General features: G+C 44.6%; 1 protein-coding gene across 1 annotated transcript in view; it reads right to left on the bottom strand.

The window, feature by feature from the left end:
• Positions 1 to 21,412: 21,412 nt before the first annotated feature.
• KCNQ1 (potassium voltage-gated channel subfamily Q member 1) overlaps positions 21,413 to 24,445 on the bottom strand; it is a gene marked incomplete at its 5' end in the record, with an annotated part of 329,667 nt that continues 326,634 nt past the window's right edge. The window contains one exon of the mRNA XM_083864290.1: positions 21,413 to 23,611. Within this exon, the coding sequence (XP_083720416.1) occupies positions 23,408 to 23,611 (204 nt within the window). The 3' untranslated portion in view covers positions 21,413 to 23,407. The remainder of the gene's footprint in view (positions 23,612 to 24,445) is intronic.

Here is a 24,445-nt window from a genome sequence, read left to right as displayed (position 1 = left end):
GTGTGCATGCAGGGCTGTGTATGCAGGGTGTTCATGCAGGGTGCGCAAGCAGGGCTGTGCATGCAGGGGTGTGCATGCAGGGTGTGCATGCAGGGCTGTGCATGCAGGGGTGTGCATGCAGGGTGTGCATGCAGGGCTGTGTATGCAGGGTGTTCATGCAGGGGTGTGCAAGCAGGGCTGCGCATGCAGGGTGGGCTTGCAGGGTGTGAATGCAGGATGTGCAAGCAGGGTGTGCATGCAGGGCTGGGCATGCAGGGCTGTGCATGCAGGGAGTGCATGCAGGATGTGCATGCAGGGGTGTGCATTCAGGGTGTGCATGCAGGGTGTGCATGCAGGGGTGTGCCCGCACGCGTGTGCCCGCGCCCCGCTGCAGGTGAGCGCTCCCCGCGGGCTGAGGGGGGAGCGGCGCTCGCAGCCCCCCAGGTGCCGCTCCCCCGGGGTTTGTTTGCAGTCAATATTCATGTGTTTCTGTCACCGGGGCGGCTCTTTTCACAGTGATCAGCCGGGCAGAAGGCTGAATGACAGGAGACTCGTGGCTCGGCTGCTTTGGGGAGGGGGGAGGGATGGGTTCCAGCCGCCCGGCCCGCTGCTCTTGCGGGGTTTTGGGGGGATCCAGCCCCTGGGGGAGGAGTTGCCCGGCTGGGGGCCGTGGTCCTGCCCTGGGTGGGCATAAGGCAGCGGCGCCGGGCACCGGGTGCCTCCCGCTGCCAGCAAACAGCTGTGCCTCCGGGGGACCCCCCACCCCAAACACACACACACGGCCTGTGGGCCTGGATGGGCACCCCCCACACCGTGAGTGTGCTGTGAGTGACCCGGGGATACCCAGGCGTGGGGTCCTCCGGCGTGGCTGGAGGCTCCTGGGTCCCGCAGAGGGAAACCCCGGGATGGCCGTGACCCGGCTGGCCTCAGCAGGTCGGGTGGCACCAGGGCTGCAGGGTGGGCTACCAAAACATTTTGATTTTTCTGCGCGTCGAGCAACAGGAGACCAGCAGCAGCCTGTCCGCACCCCCGGGATGCCCAGGGCACCGCAGTGCCGTGCCTGGCCATGGTGCCTTGGGGCTCACAGCTCGCCTCCCCCCGAGGGCAATTCCAGGCTGTGCTGGCAGGAGGGGCGAGGGCAGGGCTGTGCTCCCGGCTGGGCGGGCGGGGGATGCCCACCGCAGTGCTGTGAGCGAGCCCCGCGTTGCAGGAGCGGCGTTTTGTTCCCTCCCGCTCGCCCAGACGCTTCCCCTCGCCTCACAGCGCTGCTCTGTGCGTGCGCGTTTTGTTTTGTTTTGTTATTTTTTAAAAGTCCACAAACTTGGGATTTTCTGGGCGACTTGTGGGGAGCGAATCATTTTGAGGGAGCACCCTTCTCATTGAAACCGGAGGTGAATAAATTATGAACAGGCGAAAATTGGAACAATGTCTCTGAGTGAGTGTTTTCTAGAGAGTTACTATTCCAGGCTTTGAAATCAATTGATACATAATTAGATTCCTCAAGAGAGGACAAACAAGGGCTGCCATTCACTCCCTCCTTCTCCCACATGCATCCCAAAGAGAGACTGGAGGCTTTAGCAGAAACCAGACAGCCAGCATTCTCCAGCACTAAAAACATATTCTGGCTTTGGGTGTTCATTTAACAAACAGATCCTTGAACCTTGCTTCTGTTTTCAGTTTATTTCGACCATGTTTCTTTGTGTTCAGTTCATTAAAACATGTCTCTTTTGAGATCTATTTTTACATTTCAAGAATCCAGTATTGTACTTCTGTGGTGGCAGATGGCCCTAGACATCCAAGCATAAGCTCTTTCCTGCTTTTTTCCCCCTCTTTCTTAGGTCCTTTCTGTGCTGCACTTGAAGCTGTGAGCAGCAACCATCCCTTTTTGCAAGGTCTGGGGCTGGCTCTCGATTCAGCACAGGGTTCTAACATGTTACAGTCCCTGCTGTGCCCTCGAGGTGTATTTTAAGCACAGCGGATGCCACTGTCTGTGAAATAAGAGCCCTCCACAGCTGGATAGATCCTTGTCACACGAGTGCCACACGGGCTAATTTTGCATCTTTGCCTCGTGTTTGCCTCATCTTAATATTTTGTGGTCCCCCAAAAGAATTTATTAGTGTTAAGGTTGAGTTTCATTCTTGAGTGAGACAGAAAATACGGATTTGGGTTTGTAAAAGACAGGAAAAAGCATGTGATGATTAGAAAAATATTGTGAAGGTTATTGAACAAAGCAGCAGCACCTCTGGCCAAGTGGGCCACCTGATTGAAGGCAATGACTTGGCTTCCCTTGGGATTGATGTACTAGCCACAATCACTTCTAGACCTGGTATCAAACATGGATTGGGGTGCTGCAGCCATCAGCATAACTTTTGTCACATATCAATAGGACTAAAAAGACCTGTACCAGCAACAAGAAAAGTCTTTCTGAGCTGCTGTGGACCCATTTCTCAGGTAAGGCTGCAATACTGTAGCCTACAATAAGCTGAGTGTCTTGAAGACATTACAAACAGAATGACAAATTCCTAAATCTTATTAAGTCATGGGATCCTCAGGAGAGGGTAAGGTAGATCTGACTTATGCATTATTTGGAAGCATGGGCACAGGTAAATCTGTGTCCTCTCTAGTAAAGAGATAAAAAGGCTGAGAGGTTTTCTTCCAAAGATATTTATCAGGATAACCAAAGCAGAAGTGCTCAAACATATATCTAAGAGGAGGCTATTTTTCCTGTGTTTGCTGCATAGATGTTATCTATTTATGTCTTTGTGTGTTTGTGGCTATTTCTGTATCTGATTTTCTGTGGTTCACTGTCTTACCTGAGTTAACCAACAGTCTACAGAAAAGCCAGCTGGAAGATCTTGGTCAGTGCAGGCAAGACAGCTTTTTGCTGCTCTATGGACACTGCACAAACACGCTGACACAGTCTGCTCCCTGATGGGAAAAGGGACAATTCCAAGAGCATACAGTGCTGCCTACCTCTGCAAGGCAATACTCTTCCCTGATGCCTGCTCTGTATCCCAGCCCTGACCACAGCAGCCCCTGGAATAGCTGAACAGACTGCAGGCTGGTTTGCTGCCTCAAGCTGTCCCTTGCTCTGAGTGATTGCCCACCTTGTGTCCTGATACAGCCCTGCCCACTGCAAACTCTGAAGAATAATATGGATTTGACTTAGCCTCAAAGGTTTTTTTCCACTCTCCAGCCTTAGCACAGGAATCCCAGCATACATGTTTTTGCCTTTCTGGTGGATTTGGACAGGAGGTTAATATGTATATAGCTCAGTGGAACAAGTTTCCATCCCTAACATCCTCTTGTGTTGCTGGCCCCAGCCACAGCATGGAGTGGGTGCAGCTGGGACCACCAGGGACTCCTGGCTGAGGGTATGAAATGCTTTGGCCCCACCAGGGGATTATAAGAGAGGATGGCACAATCTGTGATGGCACAGATTAGCAGTACAATCTCAGATTCCTCCAGGATGAGCCTGTTTCAGGTTTGCCTTGTGTCAGCCTCCAAAAAGCCCCAGGTTTCTGGGAGTGCACAAGAGAGGAATAACACAAGCTCCTGCCTTTCCCCTTCACATGGATCCTCTCTACTTTCTTCTGATGGGACTGCACTCAGAAATGAGAAGTGGCAGAAGAAATCACTGTGTTAGAAGGTATTGCCAGCTCACTAAACACTTGGACTTCTGCAGGCCAGAGACCATTCTTTTTACCTCCTTTTGAGTGTCTCCTCTCTCCAAATTCAGAAGGTGCAGTTGGAGACAGTTTAGGAGTGGAACAACTCACAGACTCACAGCCTGGATGGATGGGGAAACCTTGGCAGCTACAAGCCAAGTCTTAGAGAAGTCAGAGGAAGACAGTAAGAACACAAAAGTAGAGAACAGGAAACATTCACAGGGCAGGGAATGTTTGGGGCTTGTCAGGAAAGGAAAGAAGAAGAAAAAAACCTCTGCAGATCAAAGCTTGATTAGTCATAATCCTCCACAAAAATGCCCAGGTCCTTCCAACATTTACTTTTTTCCCCTTCCCCATCATCCCTGCTATTGCTTGCCTTGGTGATTTGCTTGCAAATGTATTAGACAACTCCAGATCTTTCACTGTTAGAAGCATGAAAATAGAGGATAGATACTATTATCCACTAAGCAACACTCCCACAGTTAGCACAGTCCTCTAGAGAGACCTGCCAGATAATGGCTTTTGAGAGGAGCTTAGAGACATCTGGAGTAACCATTTTCCCTCTTTGTACATGGAAAATAAAGATTAGCTAAGGCACGGGGAGGGGGGGGGGGTGGCTAAGAATATAATGGAGGGCAATGGATAAACCAATGTCACATTGCCCATCTGTGTGACTGGCTTCAGGTCTACTCCTGCAAAATGGTTAGTGCAGGCTCCCCTGAAATCCACGGATTTCTGTGCAGGTGGAAGAGCTCCCCATTGGTTTGTGAGTCTGGGGTCTCACATCACAGGCTCTTTGGGGTGGATTTTGTCTATAAAGCAGCTGGTGCCTTCTGAGTGGCAGATGCAGAAATAAATTTCTTTTTTTTTTTCTTTTTATGACTAAGTCTTTTCAAGAGTTTTCTTTTCTTTGTATGACCTGGTTTTCTTTCTAAAATTTGATCATTTTCATGCAAAAGACTTATTTCAACCAATTCTGCATCAAGGGCCACTGAAGTTTGAGACCGAGCTCAGTTGTCACTCCCTGGGCTGCATATCCCTGCAGAGCATGACAGCTCCAGCACTTGTAATCAGAGATGCTCACCAGGGCTGCAGAGGTCATAGTCACATTTAGAGCATCAATGGCATACTGGGGATGACATTCCTAGATACGAAGTCTGCTTAAAAACGTATTTGTGGGTTTTGTATTGTGGTTAGAGAAGAGATGCTCTGGAGGACAAAGCCAAAATTCACGACCCTTCGGGCAGGAGCTGCCCAAACAGCCTTGCCACGTAAAAGGATGGAAAAAAATCACATTCGCGGCCGGGCTGGGGAGAGGGCGAGACGGGGCGGCCTGGGGAATCCTTTCCTTTCCCCCTCACACCCCCAGCCCCCGCCGGGAGCGGGGCCGAAGGGCACCGCGTCGTGTGCGCTCCCTCTGCTGGCCCCGCCGCGGCCCCGCACGCCGGGAGGGGACCGACCCTCCCCGGGGCCCCACCAGCGCCCGGGCAGCTCCTCCCGGGAAGGGTCAGCATCAGCATCCCCAGCACAGCAGCCCCCGCCGGGCCGCCGCTGGAGCGGCCAAAGGTGGAGGAGGATGGGAGCCGTGGGGATGCACTCCCTGGATCCCCCACATCCAGGCATTCTAGGGGGAAAAGAGTCGTTTGAGTCGTTTTCCAAAAATCTACATTGGAACGGACTCACATGGATGCGTCGTCGCCCAAAACTGCTGAGCGTCCACCTGGAAAGAGAGAGAAGAACAAACGTGTGAGGTCGCACCATGTCTCACTAGAGTTTCACCTCCCAGTTTTGGGGGATAAACCCAAAGGCAGTGAGGGGAGGACAAAGAGAAGCACTGACAGCATTTCCTCACGTGCTGCTGTCTCTGTGTGAAGAGGTGTGTGAGCAGTCACACACATGCTCCTGTCGTGAAGACCTTAACCTTTGAGCAAGAAATAAAGCTGCTGCTCCAGACTCATCAAACGGGGCTGTGGACACAACCTGTGCTGTCTCTGGTCACAAGGGAAGAGCTATAGGTGGAAAAGGAGCCACAAATAGATGTATTAAGGGACAGAGACCCCTGTCCAAAGCCACCCAGCAGGAGCTAAAGTCACTTTTCCAACCCCAGTGAGATACAACTCATTTGATGCTTAATGCAGCAGGTTTTACCAAGACCTGCAAGATGCTGAGGGAGGTGTGTGTGGGGCAGCTAATCATGCTGGGGTGAGAAAATAGAGATCTTTGTGCTGCTCCTGTTCTCACAGCAGCTGGGCTTCTCAAACAAGGTGGTTGTCGCTGGAACAGTTTGTATGGGACACCTTTCTAATGCAGCACTTCAGAGCTACCCTGGTTTTGAGATAAAGGGAGCAAATTGCATTGCGTGGACTTTTAAATTATTAGTTGAGTTCATCAGGTGCAGTTCCAAAACCTTGACAGTTTTGTCTGCTTTTTTAGACCAATGAAAGCAATAATAAAGTTCTGACTCACTTGATATTTATCCATGTGGTTGGGCTAGAAGGTTTGATTTCTTAAAGCTTAATTACTTTTTCACTGGAATATATTCCTGTATTTCATCTGCAAATTAACAAAGTTTGACCCTTGTTGCCATTCTGCTTCCCACCTGCTCCATTCTTCCCAAACTCCTCCAGACTCAGACTCCAATCTGACTGCAGCAATTAGAATGGAAATCACAGAGCAAATGTTTGAATTGGCCACAGAGCACATGGCACATTTAAATCTCCACTGATAAGACAGAGAATACAATGAGTAACCCTGATGATTTTTAAGACAAGTATGTACAGTTATAATTTTATTACACAAAAACACCTGAAGTGATTTTAAAATGAGGGTAATGCTTTTTCACAATAGCCAGGTGAGTGATAGCAAAATTAAAGAACTTAAATGTTGATTTTTGGATAGATTTTAAAAACTCCAAATGTCATGTTAGATAATGTTTCATTAATAACTGAGCTATGTGTAATTTGGTCAAAGAAAGGTGGCAGAGTTGTTCCAGAAGCAAAATCTACCATTATGCAAAGTCAGATGCAGTATTTTTAAGTGGAATATTTAGTAAAAAGAAGAGGTACCAGAATATACAGAATCCCAGAAGGACAAGTTAAAAAAAAAAAAAAAAAAGGGAGGGGGGACAGGACTAGTATTCAAACAGAGGAGATAAGGCTCAAATCTTAAAAAATGTTGTTTGAATAAATACATTAGAGGTCCAAAAAAATACATGACAACTAGCAAGGCCAACACTAAGCATGTAAAGAGAAAAAAAAAAAGTTCAATTAAAATATTGCAGAACTACAGGACAGGATTGTGACTGTACTTGGAAAATGTTGTTTCCTTATGGTGGGGATCTAGTCCATAGTTTGGGCTGGCTGGTGCTTTGTTCTTGCCAGATTCCATCTTCAGGAGGGTTCAGGCTGGGTTCATTGAAACACAGGGACCTGACATTGCTGATTAGATATGAGAAACTTGCCTTAACATGGAAAGGGAAGAAAACTAAGCAAATGGAATCACAGTGGATGGGTCTGTGAGAAGGGGAGCATTCCCAAGGAGCCCTGTGGGGAGAAATGAGGAGCTCTGAGATGGAGAAGGAGCACCCAGGTGGAGAGATTTGGGATTAAGACATGGCACAGTGAAGAAGGATGTGCTAAAAGCCTGTCCCAGTCTCATCTTTCTTGGTTCCTTCCTAGAGGACCCTGAGCTGAGCAACTGTTGAGATGCCAAGAGCCGAAACTATTCTCTATCAGTAGCACTTACACACCTGCCCAATGGGACATTGCAGGCTCCCCTACAACCCCTACACCTGGTTAAACCCTAGCTGTGTACCTGAGGGTTACATCACAGATGATGGGGCTTTTTTGGCAGCTCAGTGCACATTTTCTGTCCTTGATCTTTTCCTGATAAACAGCATAGAGCAGGTTCTCTATTAGAGGCAAACCTACTTAGCTAACAACTCCAAAATACACCACAAGAAAAATACTATCCTAAGCTTCCCTTATTTGTGTTCAACAGAGAAAGGAGAGGATGAAGCATTTTGTTGACTCCTCTATAGATAAACACAAAAAAACAACTCCACAGCTGCAGCCATCACCCTTTTACTCTTTAATTACACATTGTCACATGCAGATTATTGGCATCAGAAAAATTAAAACATTGGGAACACACTGGTAGTGCTACTCACCCAGGACAGGGTCTTTTCCAAGGCTCTCTGCAGAAGGAATTAGGTAACGAAGGTAGCAAAGGAGGAATTTTATCCATGGGGGTATTCCTGCTTGGCTGCCTCACACCTGTGAATATCGTGGATCTGGCAAAGGGCACAGCAGTGCTCAGAGGCTGCAAGCTGAAGTCAATTATGTGCCAGGTGCATACAAACTATGTTTTGTCCACTTTCAGGATGCTTTGCAATCTGATCACACTTCCAACCTCCACCCCACCTGCTCAAATAAAAAGCTAAAAAGCTCCTTTTTACAACAAAGAAACCCAAAATCTTTTGGGTAATTCTATGCATTTGGAAGCTGCAACTCAGAAAAAAAATCACCAGATCATTATTGGGGAAGTAATGGCAAAGCTGCTGTTTTAAGCCACTGCTTTCTCTGTTCATAGCCTAAATACCATTCATTTCAAGCCACAGCGTGGTATCTAGCAGCAAATTGCTGTGGCAGCCTGGTTTCCTGGGAGACATCCACCTTCATCCTATGGTCTGTGTAACCAGGAGAGTGCTAAGCCTGGCTCAGCTCCCACTCTAACAGTATTTTCACCAGCTCCAAAGGAGATATTCAGGCCTGGATTTATGAAATCTCAATGAATCCTCGTTTTGATTATGGTAAAAATGCCTTTTTATTTGACCTGTGAGCAGTGAATCTGCCAGAGAGAAGGCACAAGGCAGCTGGAGGAAAACAGTCCTTGTTTTGCAAAACAAACATGTTGGTAGTTCCTAACTTTCTATCCTAACCATTAAGGTAAAGTTGGGTCGTGCCACCAATATTCCCAAGTCCATAGGGAATCACCAGCTGGATAGTCCCCATCTGGTGTTTTCTCAGCCTGCTCAGTAAATATCAACACCTTTTGCCTGTGTTTGAGAAAAGGGTGTGACAGAAAGTCCATCTCTTATATACAAATCTCTGATATGTAAAATATGTGAATCGGAATTTTTTCACGTGAAAAAAGAGCTCCTGAGAGGAGCCATTTGCATCCACCTCCCCCTTTGTGGAGAACAGGAATGATGCAGTCACTCACTGACCCTGCCACATAAAGTTTTGAAGAAATATGAGTTTCTCTCCCGATAAACCTGCATTTCTCCATGCAAACTGGCTTTGAAGGAATCTACCCCTACCAGCTGGTTACTCAGCAACTTCTCAAGAACCCAAAGCAGTATGAGTCCATTAAACACTTTCTTGTGCTGTTTTCTTGATGACAAGATCTTAGAAGAGGAGGGACTGGGCACTAATATTTTCAGTTCAATTCAGTTGGTAGATAATTCTTCTAAACATGTGGAAAGGACACTAACCAACACAGAAGTAAGAAATGCTAACAGATAGCTTTCTCCAGTTAGAAATTGTATGGTTTTGTATGATTTCCTCCTGCTAAATATAAGCCATTTTCTCCCACAGAGATGATGGACAACAGCCTGACCCCTCCTGGCATTTACTGTTTTCCTTTAGAGAGGTTTTGAAGGCTGGAGCCTGATCCATTCACCATCAGATGCTGGATTTTATCCTATATTAAATGTTTTCTTTTGCAGAGCTATTACTTACACAAGCTTCATTGGCACAGGGAAACTGTTGCCATACATTTAAAACAAACAACAGTTTTCAAGAATCATCCCTTCAAGTAATTTTGCTGCTAGAACCATCTTGTAGAGCAGTCTTCCCTCATGCTCCCTTACACATAGAAGCCAAACTCGTGTTGCTGTAATCCATCCCAAAGAGTGATGCCCTTCAGACCTGTGCAGTGGGTTTATCTCACAGTGCATGATCTGTGTCTGCTTCCTTCATAAAAACCCTTTCCATTCCTGGAACTGTGATATGAACTCCACCCTTTCCTGGAATACCTGTCTTGATAGGCTTATCCAACAAACTTTAAATAAATGCTGTCATTTTGATTACTAGGCAACTCACTCCTCCCCAGCAGAGCAAATTCCATCCCTTTTCCAGTTGTTTTTCTTCTTTAGGTGTATGGGCTGTCTTGTCATAACTTGTTTAGTTACTGACAGCTCATCACAACCAGAGCAAAACCATAATTCTCCTCTTGAGTATATTAATTTTAGCCAGGCTTTTGACCAGTACTTTCAACAGAACAAGCACTGAACAGCTTCTGTAGGCCAAGGGCAGAAGTATGCAGAGATTAAGAGTTCAGCAGCTGGCTGAACTCCTCCTGCAGGTAAAATCTCTCCCAAACTCTGTCTCACACTTCACTGGTAAACACAGCTACACTAAATACAAAAATCTAAGTTAAAATAGTATGACGGCTCTTCCAGTTCAGAATAGATTTCATACTTGATGTTTAATTTCCAGTTTTGGCTTGCACTCATTCTAAAGCAATAAAAAACACTTATTCTCATTTATCTCTTTGCCTGGATCACACAGATCTAGAATCCCTTTGTCCAGATTCATACTTTGACCCTAAAAAGACTTTTTACAAGTTGCCCAATTCGGGCTCCAGTTTTTTTCATGTAGGTTACATGGTACTGTTACAGTGTCAGCACCAGCAGCACCACAGTCCGGCAGCAGAAGCACACATGCCACAAAGAGTTAGTTACTTCTTACCAAACATTTCCTCTCCCTGCCTCCTCCTTCCCCCCCATCTGCTGCTCATTTTCTTATCCAGCCTGGCTCATATCTTGCAAATGGCATCCCATTTGGTGGGACACACACTCAGAGTGGAGCCAGACACGTTTGCCCAGTCACGCAGGCTTTACAAAAGCATCCATAGTGATGCAATAATATAATAATTAAAAGTAATGTTTATAAAGCTCAGTCCAAAGCTTCCATGATGGGAGGGGAGCCGATGCCAATAATCTGCATGTGACAATGTGTAATTAAAGAGTAAAAGGGTGATGGTTGCAGCTGTGGAGTTGACAAGGCTGATGCAGTTCAGGCTGTTGATTTTCTTCCCACAACTTTCCAGACTTTGGAGAAACTGTCCTATTTTGCAGGATTCTCTGGTGGTTCTGCAGAAATGTCCTCCATTAACTGCCACAAAAATGTCCCCTACAGATCCCCTCTTGCAGATGACTGTTGCACACAGGTTCTGACAGCATCTGTGCGGGCTTTGAAGGACCTAAACGTGCCAGCTGACACAGGGATAGCATGGACTAGAGAGTGATCAACTGTGGTGTAAACTAGAGATCAGAGCCTGGCCTGGAGCACAGCTGGAAATGGTGCCAGTGGCATTTCTGTGCTGTTTTATAGACTGTAGATGCTCTTTTGTGCAGACATTGTCTGTAGTAAAACACGCACAAACTGTGTATTACAAATGTTGCTGGATTTAAAAGTTTCCTGGAGAAGCAGTGCAAGTTTGCAAATCCGGAAAGAATATTACTGGGACTTGTTGAAGTACTCAGTATAAACTGTAACACACAAGCCATTAAAATGAGGATATTTGGCATTCAGAGTCACACATATGGGCCTTTCAAAACCATTCTTCTCATTTGGCAGCTCCTACGGTCCTTGAATGATGCACAACCTCCTTTTATATGTTCCTGTAAGATGCTTCTGCAAAGTTGGCATTTTTTAAAATAAATTGTGGAGGAGAAATCTTACCAAGAAACACAGATCTGATTTAAGGGAAACTTTGGAAAACGACTTCATTTGCATGAATACTTTTGCAAATCCTAGCTGGTATCTGTGCTTTGTGCTGGGTTTTTCATTTGGCTGCTTCTAGACGTGCAAATCTGGAAGCCTACTTGTTCGAAGCAGCCCTGAGCCAGGCTTTGCAAGGGAAATGTCAGCGCTGTCCGAGGCTGGGGACACTTTCTGTGCTGATAAGCACCTCCTCTGAGTGGCCAAACTGATCCATCTCCCGCTCTGACAGAGCCATTGTCTAACCTGACTGTTGAGCGAGGCTTTAAGGCTAAGCAAAGGATAAAACCCTACAATTGACCATGTCCAATGACTGCCTCCATCATGTGACATTTCCTCCACGTACATAAAGGCATAATTGACACTTTGGACCTTGCAGATGTTTTGCAATTCATTTGGTTCCCACAAAGATACCAGAAAGTAAGTCTCGTGAACTGGCAATACTGTGTTTTCCTCTGAACACGTTCTTATCTCTAAAAGGTATTTAGATGCAAATTGCATCATGTCTCATGGCCCCACTTGTTTTGTTTTGCTTCTTTCTCTAAACAGTCTGTGCCATGATTTTTTTTTTCTTTAAAGTATGAAAGTATTCAGATATTCCTGGAAAAACTGAGTGCCTTTGACTTCTTACACGCACAAGCAGCAGTTTATTCTTCTGCCCTCTGCCCATGGCACTCTGCTTTATGTTTCTTAATTTAATTTGCTTCTCTGACTCTTCAGTGATCCTTTCCAAAGAGAAACCTCTTTGCTAAGAGGCCATTTGCTATGCTGTCAATGAAACAGATTATATGAAAAACTGGTTGGCTTCATCTGGCTCTCAGAGGTTTGGACAAAGGCAGAGCAGCATGGTCAAGTGTGTCCCTCAAACACAACACATACATCTTAGTACAGTCCTAGAAAAATGCTCACTTCTTCATGTAATTGAGCAAAGCTTTATACTCTGTGGCTTGTCCTTACTCTGTGTAAAATGGGAAAGATGGAGGTTCTCTCCCCTGGTTGAGCTGAGATTTTTCCTGTAAGGAGCCTTTGCTTTCACAGATGGAGACCCCTTGGGCTTTCTTTTTGCTCCTAATTAGCTGCCCTGAAGTGACAGGACGGTAAAGGGAGGGATATTGCAATATGCAGTATCTGCCTGGCTCACCTTTCTCACTCTGGATTGACCAGAGGCAAGAAAATGGCAGCTCTGCTTTTCCTCAAGGGAAATAAAACCAGCTCCTTTGGACAAACCCTTCCAATCTGAAGTCTGCAGGCAAGAACTTCTTCTAGAAGTGAAGTGAGATCTCTCATCTGCTGCCATACTGCATATATCACTTGTGCCTCCGTGTACCTTCACTTTTCTTTAAATAGTGATCAACAATTATATATATTTAAATATAGAGGTATATATAATATTTTTTTCTTTTGTGATGGTAAGATAATGCCTAAGTCAGACAAATTGGTGGGCTCAGCAAAGGGTAACTGGGTGAGATCTGTGGCCTGTATCATACAGAAATTCAGGCCAGATGATCTAATAGGCTCTTCTGGCTTTAAAACTGATGAGATACTGGAGAGGGAGAGATGTCTTGAGTCACAAGGACCAGTTCCCTGCCTTTGCAAGGTAATCACAACCTATTCACAAACTGATCAAGTGGTACTTTAAGGCTTGGTTTGGTTCCCCATATTTTTCCCCCATATTTTCACCAGAGAGCTGTTGCAGAAAGCCTCTTCTCTGATATTTAGAAACCTTCAAAAATCTATTTGTGGACAACTTACACATTTGTTCTCATGCCAACATTGCCCTTTGGTTGAAACAGCAATTCTCCTTCCTGTGTGTTTATGAAAACCAACCTTAGCTTTTAGTTTCATTGGGTTAGACAGAAAAACTCCTTAATTCCTCTGACCACCCTTGTTACCCTTCTTCTGCTCCATGCTATGTTCAGGGAAAATTCATCCAGCTCAAGTAACCAGACTGCTACACAGTGCTCCAGTTGAAGGCTCAACACTGGGTGCAGCTTCCACAATTCTTAAAGAAATACCTCACCTGGTACTACACAGAGAGCAAAGCACCTTTTGCAGAGGGCTTTTTGCTCCACACTTTCAGTTTTCATGTTCTGAAGCTGGAGAGATGCTGAGGCACATCAGGGCTGCAGACTCCATCCCTGAAGTTGGGAGAGTGGAAGTAGGAGGGCTGTGAGAAGTGGAAAAAGGCTGCACAACTGAGCCCCCTTTGCAGTGCATGTGACAGACATGGGTGTTTGGACCTTCCCTGAGCACTAACAAACACCTGAAGCCCAGGTGCTGCTCCTGCACCTTCCCAGCTGGCCCTGCCTGGTGGGTTAAGTGGAGGGTTTTGCACTCACAGAGGTAATGCAGAGGCTCTGATGAAGCAAATTGCTGACAACTTTCAACACTTAGACAGGAAAATAGGAACTCTGTCCCTTCCTCCTCACTATTGAAAGCTGCCAAGCAAAACACAGCTAAGCCAGGCTTGCCCATGATCAGCTCCTCCTCCTCTTGCACCCTGCTGTGGTCTCTGTTTTATGGTCAGATGCCAACTCAAGCATGTGATGAAGCAAATGCACTTACCCCAGCACACCTCATGAGCAGGTCAGGGGCTGAACATGCTGCAACTCAAAACTGAATTTCATTAGAATATTTAAAAACCAGGCTCAGGATTGCATCTCACTGTTATTTCCTGCCACCAGTCTACAAAAAAAAGTTGTTTCATGAGGGGAAAACCCCAAAAATTTTTTCCTCTTTTCCTCATAGTAGCTCTGAAACATTTCAGGCAAATGATTTAAAAAGTGCATTTAAGGTCATATATCTGTGTTTTACAAATGTTACTTTGAAAGTGAAATCTCCATTTATAAATATGTAAAAATAATGTATCAGACTTGATGTTATGGCAAATTTATCACAATATCAATATATATAGTTATTATTATTTCATTCGTGTATACAGAACCTCTCTTAACTGTTATTGCTGGTTCTTTAATACTTGACCTCAACCTGACATGCAGTATTTTAAAGTTACTCATACCTTGACTGAGTCCTGCAGTTAAGCAAATTTTGCTTAGGCATCAGTTGGACTTTCTTAATTGTGTGTTTTTAATGCTTAGACCTCATGCTTGATGGTCTAAATTTTTGCACAGATGTTTTCCACTCCACTGAATGACCAGTTTACTTCATACAGATGTAAGAAGAGTTTGAGGGGATTTTAGCTGGCTGTGACAATTGGAGATATGTGAAGAAGGTAACACTGTTGGTGTAATTGTTCTGTAACGGAGTAAATGATTCAGTGGGGCCCATGTCTTTTACTGATGGAGAAAACATCTACTACTTTTTGCTGATTAATTTCAGCTTGCTGAAACAGAATTTTAGAATATTGTGCGTAGTGTTTGGTCATAAGTATAAGCTAGACCTTGGCTCTTTAAATAAGTGAAGAAAATGAATGCTCAAACTCTAAAGTCACTTCAAAACAAACCCCACAGGAAACTAAAAGGAAGGTGAACCCCGTGGTTTTTTTTTTTTTTTTTTTTTTTTTCAATCCCAAGGAAACATCCAGAGACCTCCAGTCAACGAACAGAGCTACTTCTTCAGTGCTGACTTCTCTATGGAGGATTTAAGCTTTTTTTGGGTCTGGATTAAAAGATGTGAGCACCTAAAAAAACCCCTGAAACAGAGAAATAAATAAAGTCACCTCAGTGCTTCACGGGTACCCTGCCTTTTGCAAATGCTTGTCCAACCACAACCTAAATAATTCAAACCATCGTTGTCAGGCAGCAGCATAGCTCTCCTCAATAGGCACTTGCCTTATCACTCTACAGCAGATGCTTCAGTCAACCATTGGATATTGAAAACATAAATAATGAAACAAAATTTGGAGACAATGGTTTCTGGGCCGGGGACAAAATACTGATGGATATTGTCAGTCTCGGTGTAACCAAGCAGCAAAAGCTCAAGTGACAACAATAGGGAGGAGAAGAATAGGGACAAGTGAGGAGCCCTGAATCTCAATAAGGCCTGGAGCTGCACATGCTGCTGTTACCCTAGAAACTAACCTCTCCCCTGAAGAGGTTTGCTGGGGCATTGTCCGGGGGACACAAGATGTGTCATACACCAGATGGTCGTGTGCTGTATAACTCAGTTATCTGAGTGCTGGAGTGGAGGAATGCACGCTGCCGAGTGCTCCGGAGGGCCGCCCAGGGCACCATCTGTTCTTTCAGACCCAAGGCACTGCTTTGGCGTTGGCTTTTTTTTTTTTTTTTTTTTTCTCTTCTCCTTCCAAGAAAGGAGGGGAAAACAAAATTAAAATGATTCACCATTCAGCAGGGAAGGGAGAGAGAGAGAGACAAAAAAAAGGGGCTTAATACAGTTGCCATATCTTGCTTTCATTTAGCTAATTTTATCCCTGGGTTTTATGTCAGGTGAATTGCTTTTTTACGCCTGGGAGAGCAGCAATTATTTCTCTCTCAGGAGTCTATCATTTATAAATAAAACCCCTTTGAGACCTCATCGGTCATTTACCATCTGAAAAACCCCAAATGCTTTTAGCCATATGTTCTCCAAAGTCTACTCTCTCCTCCCCAAAGCTCCCTGCAAAGGTTTCAGCAATGCAGGGGAAAGAGCATTTTTCTTTTCCAGGAATTGTTCTCTCCTTTGGCTGGGAAGGGGGGAAGGAGGAAAACAAAAAGTCAGAGCTGAAGCGGCGGCATGAAGGACTGGCATAGGAAGGAAATGCTAATCACGGGCTGTGCTGTGCCAAGGAGCAGTGACTAACATGCCTGAGAGGGGCAGGCACCGGCAAACATCCCGGGCCTCCAGCTCCAGTGCCACCAGAGCCAGCCCAAAGCCTTCCTGCCTCCTGCTGGCTTTGGACTGACACCTGAATCAAGTTGTGGAAGTGGGAGAACCAGATGGAAATTATGTTTGGGACACTTCAGGGTACTACAAAGGTGTATTAAGGCACTTAACGCATTTGGGTGCAAGAAGATCAAGCCAGGGCAGTAAAAGTGATGCTCAGGCTGCAAGAAACAGGGACTGAAATGTGTGTGCTTGGGGCAGTACATTTTGCTTAATGACAAGACTTGTCTTTTGGTGCACCTTTCTGCTCTCCAGCTTCTGGTTTCTGTCCTGCGGTTGCAGAGTATTCTCCCACTTCTCAGCACAGGAGAGAAAATAAATGGAAAATAAAGTACTGGCTTGATTGCCAACTGAAATAACAGGGAAACATTTGCAACCGTTTAAGCAAAGGCACTATTTCAAATCTGCTCCATAATGGCTGTGAGGGAGCACACGTGGTGGTGGCTGTATGTCTGCCCCTCCTGCAGCACAGGCACAGGAGGGATTCAGCAGGGGAAGCACATCTTCTGTCATTCAAGCTTTACAAGACAAATTATGATTAAAAAGATGTTGTGGCTTGCAGAAGTGGTGCAGTTGTGACCAGTCCTCACTGGGGTAACTCTTACCTGATCATTCCCAAAAGTGATCTGAAGGGCATGAATCCCTCTGCCAATCAAACCTGCACATGGTGTTTCAATGAACAGAAGGAATTAGGAAAAGGGACGTAATCAAAGCAAATTTATAAGCAGCATAACAGCCAAAGATGCAAAAGGAATAAAACCTGAATTACAATTATGTTTGGATTCCACGTATAGACAGCCCCGCTAAAAATCCAATTTGGCAACCATTAGGACTAACAAATTATTAGGCAATGTTTAAACAACAGATGATTGTATCTCTTGTACAAACTGCTTGTAACCCTAATCTTTCACATGTGATTATCATTGTTACAGCATTGGTACTGCTTGTATCGACTCTACCATATTGATGTTTAAAAATTAATGATCAATATAACCCTAAGGACATAACATATAGCAGAACTGAAAGCTGAATTTATTTTCCTCCTTGCCTTCTTGGTTTTTATTTCCCTGTAAGATTGCCTGTACAGAAAGCAGCAGTGATGAATTTCAGCACAGCTGGCTTTAAAAATTGTGTGAAATGCACAGGCATTGGAGGCTCGGTGTGCAAGGCTCCCAGGCTTGGGAAATTATGGCAAGAAAATCTCTATAGATTTGCCTGCACACCCCTGCTGGGGATTTGGCCCTCTCTGATCCAAGACAGTTCACTGAGGGCTGCCTAGCCCACTTTCTGCACCTGGCTGAGAGATTGACCAGCAACTCGATGGGGTCATGGAAGCTTTATTCCCTTTGTTCCATGGGTGTCTGCCATGGAGAGCCAAGCTTGGATTAACTGAGCCTAAATCCCTGGGCAGCCTGCCAGAGCAATGCTAACTCTGAAGCAAACGTAGCTCCAAGATGGTTTTGGGACTGGGTTTATAGATCAGCTCGTCTTAGGTGCAAATCCACAGGCAGAGAGCATAATGCCTCATGTCAGATCCCCTGGAAGTCTCTCCCAGGGGCAGCAGTTGCCAGCTCAGGCGGGAGCCATGGACAGTGCCATTCTTTTGGGCCAGCCCTTCCCCAGCAGTGCTCCCCTGCCAGGGATGCAGAAACAATCTCTCTTTGGACACCAAGCTGTGTCCACAGTAACACATGTGGGCACGGTTCACAATGTGCCCATCCAGCACCTGCATGCTCTTTGTTGCAGCACCAAGCATTTTGATGATTTAAGTCACTGTCATTGGAAGAAATGTGAAGAAAAAACTATTTTCCAACACCTTTCAACAGCTGATCTAAAGGCAAGGTGCATCAAGCTTTGCAGGAGCCAACAACTCCCAAGAACACATCTCCTGCATGCCTCCTCCTCACTCCAGGAGTTAGAAGTGGTCTCCTACTCCAAAGTGAGGGGTTACATTTCTTCCAGACCTCTGTGTTTGGGTAGGGAGAGAGAGGACTTTCAGCCCAGTTCCTGTGAAAACAAGGTTAATGCACTCATGCTGTGTTTGTTTTGCCTCCCCCTAATAACTTTTGAACCTGTTGGCCTTGTTCAATTCAACTTGACAGAAGGATAGAGGTCTAGAAAATAATTAAGTTCTCATAAGTTTTGTGAAAATAGGCACTGGTGTAGAAGACAGAGGGTCCTGGTGTTGTCAACATCCTCCCTGAGGAAAGGCTGAACAGGAATGCAGGTCTTGTTGGGCATCAGGGGAACGACACAAAAAGCAAACCTGCAACCACAAAAGAAAAGCTTCAGCTGAAATTCACACTTCTTAGACATCAAAGTCAGACCACAGACAAGACCAAAAAAGGCAGTGCTCACAGAAATCCTTGCTAGTTTCAACTTAAACTCAACACTTACTGACAATTCCATAGTTACATCTTGGGCTGTAGCTAACTGTCACCTCCACATCATACTGCCTTAACAGCCTGCTGCCTTCAGCACAGCTGCTGCTGCTGCTCAGGACACCCAAGATGCAAAACATTACAGGAGATATTTTAAATGAAATTGAGGGGGCATTTTAAAGGCTGCTCTGTGTTGCGTGTGTGCAGTAGGATTCATATCACTGAAGTGGAAGGAAATACCTGTAATTCTTCTGGCTTGAAAACACAAGTGGCATGCAGGAATATTAGAAACCAATAATTTGAGAACAGAAACGGGAAGCAGAAACTTGTGAATTCACATGGTTCTGTGGCTCTGTGACCATGAAGAAAGCAATGCTGCCTACAGAGCTGAGCCCAGCTTCCACTGAAAGGTCAAGGAAAGTCATCTTTACTGCACATTTTCAACTTCCAAAGGCTTACACTGACCTGCATGGACTGAGCAGTCCCACTGCAGGCAATATCCAACTCCAAGCCAACGTAAATCAAGTGCACAAGTACATTTTCATAGGAGATGCATCATACCTTCAATCTTTTTCCTTTTCTTCTCAATGCCTCTCCTCTTCCCAAACCACCATCTCAGCAGTAAAACCCATCTCAGCAGGGTACATGAGGATTAGCTTAAAACTATTTTAACCTTTTCTCCTTTAAACTCCCATAAAAGAAGATCTTGCTATGTTTTACTTTTCATTTTTCAAAAAAACAGCTTGTTTGTTGCCCAGACCTTTAAAGCTCACCAGCCTGGAGTATTTCCAGCTTCCTCAGAACTGATGGGTGCTGAATCAGCCCAGAGGTATCTGCTAATAATAACAAACCTTAATTGCTGTAGTAAAATGTCTGTTTAATCCACTGACATCCAAGATTTCTGCCTTAGCTAGTATTTGAGCATAGCAGTGGGCCATTGTGTTATTTGAAATGAACCTGCTTTAAAAGCAGGAGAGTGAAAATGAGTGATGGCCAGGCTTCTGATCTCCTTTTGGAAGCTACTAGGTTGAAGGGCACCTAAAACCCAGCCTCCTCTAACTGTTGGTTTGGCAGCAGGTCCTTCCAACTGAAACTCCTTGGGCTCAGAATAATTAAGGGTTTGCCTGTAGCAGGACTTCAGGGTGGGTAATTATTTATCTGAGAGTTGTACCTCCAGTCCCCAGAGGGTAGGTCCCTTTGTGTAGGCACTGAGCAAACACACAGAAAGGGGCCCTCCCTTCCTGAGGAATTTGTGGTCTAAACAAATAAGTGGGCTGAGTGCAGGAGAGGGGGCAGCAGATGTGGCCAAGCAGGTGAAATGACTCGCCCTGAGGTCACACTGCAGATTAATGCTGATGCCAGGCAGTGCTTCTGTCTTTTGAATCCCAATACAGTCCCCTCACCGAGAGGCCAGACTTTTGCTCAGGGACTAAAACTCCTCCCCTGCACAAATCCTCTCCAGCTCCTGTGGATCTCTCTTTTTACAAACTTGCACATCGTCTGCATCAGCTGCAGGCTGAGCTTTCATCACCACCTTCAGCTGGGCAGCCCCATGTTTTGCCTTCTCCCCTATTTCTTGGCTTCCTACCTTCCAGATCTGGCATCCCCCTGGTAGGCTGGGGAAGCTAAGCCAGCTAACTTTTTTTTTTTTTTTTTTAATGACTATTTTTTAACTGATCTTAATTTTTCTTCAGCAGGGATGAGGGCCTAGGCCTAACTTACACCAGTTCTGAAATGCAAACTGCTATTGAGCTGCTCTAAGGAAGAGGCTTCTTTTGCAGCTTCAGACACGTTTATTTTAACACAGCTCACAAAAATGGGGCAGAAAGTGATACAGTCAAGTTTGGCCTGCTTTACAGTTTCCTTTGCTCCCCTTCAAGGTACTTACATTTCCTACCTACTTAAAAAAAAACCCCACTCTGGACATTTTGGCTGAACAGGAGACACCAGCAGGAAAGATTTTAGCAGAAACACATACTCACTGTATGCTGGTTACTTCAGGCTGCTCCAGTGTTGGACTGCTCAGCCCATCTTCCCACTGCTGCTGTTCTACAGTGCTTTGTGCAAGAAAGATGCTGAGGCACCTGATTCCAGGAGAAGTCATTGAGATATGAAGCCCCAGCAGGGCAGATAATTCCAGTCAGTCCTCCAAGCAGAGAGGTCAGGTCTGTTTCTGGTGATCCCTTGGGGATGGCTGGCTCCAGGCAGCTGCATGGAAAATTTGGATGGCTCATTTTATAATATCCCTCTTCAACAGGGAAAATGGATTGTCTTATTTTCCTTAGGGTGAGGTAGATTATAAGCTTTGAAGCAGAAGATCTCAGAGCTTTGTACTTTCTGAAAGGATTGGCTGGACTCAGGTGAGGAATCACTGACCTCACAACTGGCCACCAGCCTTAAAAAAATCTGTAAAATCCAGTGGTTCCAATGAATCTGGTTCCAATGGAGACTTTCAAATGGTTATAGACCAACTGACAAGAAAGGGAAATTATGTTTTTCATTAAGTGTTTGCTGTGCCAGACTGTTATCACCAAGATTACGTATCAAACAGAGAATGGAGGTATCATCTTGGGAACAAACAGGCAGGAATGGACACATTTTCTGTTTAAAACAATGCCCTTAGAAATGCACAGACCTTTCTGCTTTTAGCCAGGGCTACGTGACACACTTTTCTCTCCAGTCATCCCAGCTGATAAGGTCTGCATTTTCTTTTATTTCTTTAGTGAAGAATCAGCAGAAGGCTTACAGTCATGCATTGCAAATTTACACTGCTCAGTGGGCTAAGAGAGAAAGGAGAAGAAAAGCGATCTGCTTTCTTGTGTATATCAAGTGTGTGGATTTTAGAATAAGCAAAAGACATGGCATTCTTGTCCTGTATTTTATTAGGAAATGAACAGGCTGATTGATAACCTGAAATTACATAGTGAATCTCATTTAAAAAATGTTCAAAATCGTGAGAATAGTTTTGATTTCTATGAAAACATAATGCCCTGATACAATTCTTCTTAATGCCTGTAAATTTCTACGCCCTTAACATTTATCTACTGTACAACAGAGAGGCTGGATAACTGTAACAGAATCTGGAAGTTAAATACAGGATATTTAATACAGAACTTTCTCTGCAGTCCAAGTGAAAGAGATGAAATGTTTGAAAGAAAACCCAGAATCTGAGAGTTCCCTATGAGAAGGTTCCCTGTGACCCCATTCATTACTCATCAGTATTTCAGATTGGTAATATTGGTGAAAGGACTGGTAATATTAACTGCTGTGCCAAGGTATGAGGCTTTAGGGCATCCCCCAGGAGAGGGAGACCACTGTGGGGTACAGGCCCTGCAGTGAGGGGAACAGGGTGCACTGGATCTGTAGGATGCTCAAAGTGCAAGAGCTGATAAATCTGTCTACACCTCTTGTTTCCCCAGCAGTTTGAGCTACCAGTCCAGTTGGACTGAAGAGCTTTTCCTGAGGCTGTCAGCTTTAAAGACAGATATGATTCAGGTGCTGAGTATCTGCAAGGGTTTAGTAATTTCAGCCTTAATAATCAAAGCCCAACTCCCACTCATGTTGTGTGTGTGAGAACTCACACTGAGCCAACACTATTGGTTTCCTTGCAGTCATCATGTGGGGCAGTGTGGTTCAGCCCCATGGGTTATAGCTGAGGCCCTCAACTCTATAAATAAAGAGCTGGCATTTGTCAATACCAACCGACTCCTGTAGGGAGTTGAGCTTCTCAAGACATTTTTCATGAAAACATTAAAATTGTCATATGTGCTGTGTGGATTAGAGATGCTTTCCTGCACTGAAGCCTTGATTCCTGCAAGGGTTATGGATGTTCTGTGAGTGGCCAGCTCAAACACTTGACCAGTGAAGTCCAGCCACTTCAGCCTCTTGTATTACTCTTGGCATCTATAAGCTAAAAACCAGTAGATTTAAGAAGCAGAAAGCCTTCCTTTTAAAATGCTCAGGACAAGTACATTCAGACCACTGTGTTTTCTATTTATATATAAATTCTTTGGCAACAATTTTCTAGAAAGCAGAATGATTTTTCGCTATGTAATACTTTATTGTCTCCCCATGAAAAACTGATATCTTAGAAAATCTATAGGACTTTCCACTATAAATAGTATTGTTCCAGATTAAGGATTAGTTCCTCCCTGAAGAAAAACAGATTTTAAAAATCTGGTCATTATCTGATAACTGTTTATGTAGTAACACTAAAATAAAACAGAAAAAGAAAATCATTCAGTATGTGGTTTGTTATTGTCTAGAATGTTAGTGTATGTTTATACAATAAAAACAACATAAGTTATCCTAGTTTGTTTTAAAAACCTTAGTAGTAGAAATAAATTGCTATCTGCAGATTCATAAACAGAATGCATTTTTTTCCATCTAAGTTCAAGTATTATTAGAATATTATTATTACTCTTATTATTATTATTATTACAGGAGCTCTAAATCCTTGCCATTTTGGTCTTCTTGAAAAATAACGAGTTGCAATCATTTGTTCAGGAACAAAATCAACGTGGAGGTTCCGGAAGTTTTGCCTGGTGGAAGACAGCCTGGCAATCCTTTGGCTACTGTCCTTTGGCTACTGTGGGTAACGTTAGAAGAGCATGTTTTGAGACTAGTGGTGTAGACACAGCAGTTGCACAATTCTTGGTTGGCTGATGAACTTCATTTCTCCCAGGTTCTCAACACTCAGTCCCGTTCAGAGGAGAAAAGCAGGAACAACCCAACCCAGAGTTGCACCACATCAGGATATGTCGTCTTCGTTTCCTCCTGGTACTGTCAGCTGCTCATAGGTGGGCAGGGTGTTGTTAGGGAGATAAAGCTCTGAACTGACGTTGTTGTTGCCTCTCTGAGATGCCCTGTTGTTCCCCTGATCCCCCTGCTGACGGGAAACCAGGTGATGCAGCATGTCTGTGATGAGGTTCAGCTTCTGGTCCATTTGTGTGACCTGCAGAGGCAAAGGGGAGAGTTGTTTAGTAGCAGCACACAAAAAAATTGCAACAATCCAGGTGACATACATGTAATATTAATTAGGATCACAGCAAGCTCTGTGAGGATACCACAGATTCACAGTTCATCAAACATATCATTGGAAATTTAACACGATAGGTCAGGGTTGGATGGGGACAAGCTTGTAATGCTCACCTCTGGTGTGTGCATTGACACTCATTTTATATCTGGGTGAACACATGACAAATGGGATTTTAAAGAGATCTGCTGGAATAGAGAACTAAGTCCCAGAACTGAATTTCTGTGGTTTTTTTTTTTTTTTTTTTTTTTTAAATTATTGTGTCCATAGTTTTTTTTTTAAATTATAAACTTTTAACATGCTTCTATGCCCTAATAATACCAATATGCTCTAGTAAATAACTGCTTGACTTGCAGTGATCTAATCAACTCCTAAGCTGGGATTCAGTGATGCTCTTTGCTATGTTTGGGCTCAATTAACAACTCAGGCCACAAAATGTCCGTAGGTTTTTTGCTGCCATGAGTCAATAGCAGCTGGAAGTGGGACTTGAGTCAGTTTTATGCTGTCAAAACCCAGTGACACAGCATTCCCTAGGATTGCTATCTGAATGACATGATCCCCAGCAAGACAGAAACTAAGAATTCCAAGACGGCTGAAAATTAATTTCTTGACTGGGAGACTGCAGGGATTCAGCCCATATCCATAATGCTCATTTTCTTCTTTAGACAGAGGCTTCTTAAATTATTTAATTTCTCTTCCCTCCCCCCCGCTTTTTTCTGCTCTTTCTTCTAATGCTTAGGAGAAAACGCTAAT

The sequence above is a fragment of the Zosterops lateralis genome (genome assembly GCF_965231275.1).
Source record: "Zosterops lateralis genome assembly, chromosome: 6".
Classification (NCBI taxonomy): Eukaryota; Metazoa; Chordata; class Aves; order Passeriformes; family Zosteropidae; genus Zosterops; species Zosterops lateralis.
The sequence above is the reverse complement of the archived record's forward strand: the minus strand, read 5'-3'. Positions and strand labels throughout refer to the sequence as shown.